At 39.3% G+C, this 3,602-nt stretch overlaps 1 protein-coding gene across 1 annotated transcript in view; it reads left to right on the top strand.

Moving 5' to 3' along the window:
* Window positions 1-1,462, top strand: part of fndc7a (fibronectin type III domain containing 7a) — a gene marked incomplete at its 5' end in the record, with an annotated part of 13,706 nt that extends 12,244 nt beyond the window's left edge. Inside the window, 3 exons of the mRNA XM_083690499.1 lie at window positions 230-259; window positions 497-538; window positions 1,395-1,462. Of these exons, the coding sequence (XP_083546625.1) occupies window positions 230-259; window positions 497-528 (62 nt within the window). The 3' untranslated portion in view covers window positions 529-538; window positions 1,395-1,462. The remainder of the gene's footprint in view (window positions 1-229; window positions 260-496; window positions 539-1,394) is intronic.
* Between the last annotated feature and the right edge of the window lie 2,140 nt (window positions 1,463-3,602).

The raw sequence follows: 3,602 nt of genomic DNA, 5'->3' as shown, positions 1-3,602 counted from the left end.
TGTGTGTGTGGGGGGGGGGGGTATCTTTGTGTTTGTAGGTTGGTCGTTATATAAGTATAAGTATATAAGTATAAGTATATTGTCTTTCTGACTAGGCGATCGTCAGGCGTAAACAATTTAAGCATCTCACATGATCCAGCATTCCGTAGCCGGCCTGTGTCTTAAAAGCGTCTCTCTCTCTCTCTCTCTCTCTCTCTCTCTCTCTCTCTCGTTTCTCATCCTGGGACAGTGTCCTGCTCCGGGAGCAATGTTGGAATGGGTAAGTGTCCACTCATACCACCTAACCTGGACGTTTAAAATAATAATATTTATCAAATAATATTTGAAGCATTCTTTAAGTCTTTGCAATGGAGTTCCATGCGATGAAACACCTTTTGAATCGTATGGAATTGACACACTGTATAAATGACACACTGTGTGAATGTAAATAAATAATAAACTGTATTAATGACAAATATGTTTTTACGACGGCTTCCTCTCTGGTTCTTTACCTCAGTGATCTATCGGGGAAAGAGAAGCGTGGACTAGATGAGACGAGGTGAGTCATGTTTTCGTATGAATGAAATTTCACTAAACCTCACATCATATCACATTGCAGTCACTGTAAAAGAAAAACAAAGAAACGGACCGAAACTCTCTCACGTAAACTCTTCAGACGTTCATTGTGTTGTCATTTACATCGGAAACTCGTCGAGATCGTAAATATGAAAGAACTCAATAAAAGCTGTTTAGGTTTTAGACCCGTCCATTGTGTACTGTAGCTGCAGGACTTAAGGACTTAGGTCTCGGAACATCATCATAAGCATCCATAAATTGTGAGTGTGTCTGACAAGCTTTTGTGAATAGATTGGTGAATGCTCTGGTAGAACAACAGAGAGAGAGAGAGAGAGAGAGAGAGAGAGAAAGAGAGAGAGAGAGGAGATAGAGGTGGGAAACTGAGGGGTACAGTCTTCTCAGGGGCAGGTGAGTCACACCTCTGGGAACTCAGAGTTCTGATGGATATCTATAAAACGTGGAGGGAGAGAAAGAGAACGTGAAGATATTTGCATATAAAGGAGTTGACTGAGAGAGGTGTAGGTGAATGTAGGTGAAATGTGACACTAACATACAGTACGGTGTCTTCTGTCTGAAAAGAGATGAAAGTGGTGTGTCCAATGTGTACAATAAGTTATTGTCACGCATCACTTGCAAGTCATGTTTCTTGAAACCCAATAGGACGGGCCGCTACCCACCAGCGGGCCCCAACAACCATTTAGGAAACACAGATTTACAGTAGTAGACGCCCTTGTACATGCAGTACGATTGACATTCAATGGACTGGACAACAACTACATAGAGATACATACAGATAACAACTAGTGATCTGTCTCTTTGTTGTCCATCCTGTTTTGTAGGAAAACCATCTGATGGACAAGAGGAAGTGAATATCTGGATCTGCCGTCACTGTGAAGATATCAGCTGAACGTTCTTTCTTTCACATAGTAGTACCTCTCTTCTGATTCCAACTTCATCTTATGTCGAATGTGTCCCATAAATGACAAGTTGATTCTTTTTATCAGTGGTTTTTAAAATTACACTTCAGAGGGAGAGGGTTGATTTCATGAAACGTAACACAGTTTGTTATGAGTGTCTCTATGTGATATTAAAACTTGAAAAATAATAAGTTCCTTACAGATAAAACGACTTAAAAGTACTATATTGAAATTTCAGCACTTATATCTAAGGACCTGATCAATTCTTGACCACCTGACCTGTCATATTATCAACATGTACAGTCCTTCAAAGCTTATGCTTCACACTCCAGGATGTTAACAACAGATTTTCACACTTTTTACTTTCAATTTCCTGCTATGATTGACATCCCCCCAAGAATATTGTTCAAAGATAAATTGATATGCATTCTGGTTAAAGTATTGTGAGTCTTATGGACCTGCAACAACGGTGTGAGAGGGTGCTATGTCGCCCTCTTGATGTTGGGGGATGGAACTACAAGTGAAAAAACTTCAAGAATTCCTCAGGTCCCTATTTTTATCTACTTTATTTTTCCCACAATTATATCTTATTGTCAGGTGAATGCTGTGGTTTATACAACATTTATACTGCTGCTAAAAGAAAAGTCAAATCATGAAATCCTCTTTCTTTTTCTGAATGATTCTGTGATTCTGTCAGCAAATGAACTCAATATGAAGCAAGAGAAACCCGATAAAAACATATTCGATGTAATGTATTTGATATCATTTTTATATACAAATTAAAAAAAAAGACGATAGGATTTCCCCCAAGTAAGAAGCCTCCATACGGTTGTTATGTATGTACTGTGTATATCTGGGTTGTAGTGGTGGTTGTATACCTGTATGTAGGTTACTGTGAAAGTGGAGCAGTTAGATAACATACCACCATACCACCACTAGCCTGGAGTCATACATGTCCTATGGAAGATACGTCAGATCAGATTTCTGGGGATAGATTCTGTATTGTTGCCTGTCTGACTTACTTTTTTAACAATAAAACACACCCCTTTGCAACACAACATTGAGTGGTGTCAATAATTACACTACTAATTTTATTCCAGTATTCAAGAGAAAAACATGGCTTACTTTTACCAATACCATGTAATAACATGCCATTTTATGAATTAATTGGTATTCATCCAACCATTTAGTAATTCATGACAGAATGAAGACAAACATGTTGCTTGTTTTCATTTATTGTTTCACCTTGTCTCCCTGAACTGCGTACAGTTTATGAACCACTCTTTTATTATGACGTATTAACATCCTGATTAACTTAATAACCATTCAAAAACCACTGCCACGTCACACTATTTCTGAAAGGTCAGCAAAAAAAAAAAAATCAACCCTAACCTGATGAAAGGACACCACACGGGAGACAGAAACCATGGGGCCAAACATGTGGAGCCGTCACACCGCAGGACACAAGCTATCTGACACCCAGGAGATATGGTTCCCTATGAGAGATGCATGGCATAGCACTGGGCCTGTTCACCCAGGAGATATGGTTCCCTATGAGGAGATGCATGGCATAGCACTGGGCCTTTTCACAAAGGCACTGCTGCAATACCTCATATCGCTTAGAGACAAACACCAACACAGAGGGAGGGAGGAGGGACAGAGGTGAGGTGTGGGCCTATTGTTAGCTCCCTGCTTTGTCAAGGCCTTTACAAAACGCTACACGCAAGACACTATCACATTCACTGAGATAATGTCCATAGAATAGAACATTCATTATTTTGATACACTGTACAGCATGTACGCATTATTTAAAATAATCCATGTCACTATATGTGATCCATTAGTCATCGAAGAACGTGACACTGAGCTAGAAGATGTTTTTTTCTCTCCTGGAAAGAAGTTTTTTTCTCTCCTGGAAACTTACATTGAAGTGAAAATACTTAAACAGACAATGTTTAGAGGCTTTCTGGAGAAAACCTTTCACATCAAAAACCTCAAAGGTGTATTGAGGGAAAAGCCTACGATTCCTTGTTGATGTGTGATGGGTGTGGGTTCAGTCCAAATGTGTCAGTAATACAGTATCACTGATTGTGAAAGACAGAACTTAAGCCATTGAGGTTGGGTCTAAAA

The sequence above is a fragment of the Argentina silus genome, assembly GCF_951799395.1.
Source record: "Argentina silus genome assembly, chromosome: 18".
In the NCBI taxonomy this organism is placed as follows: Eukaryota; Metazoa; Chordata; class Actinopteri; order Argentiniformes; family Argentinidae; genus Argentina; species Argentina silus.
This window is presented reverse-complemented; position numbering and strand designations above follow the sequence as displayed.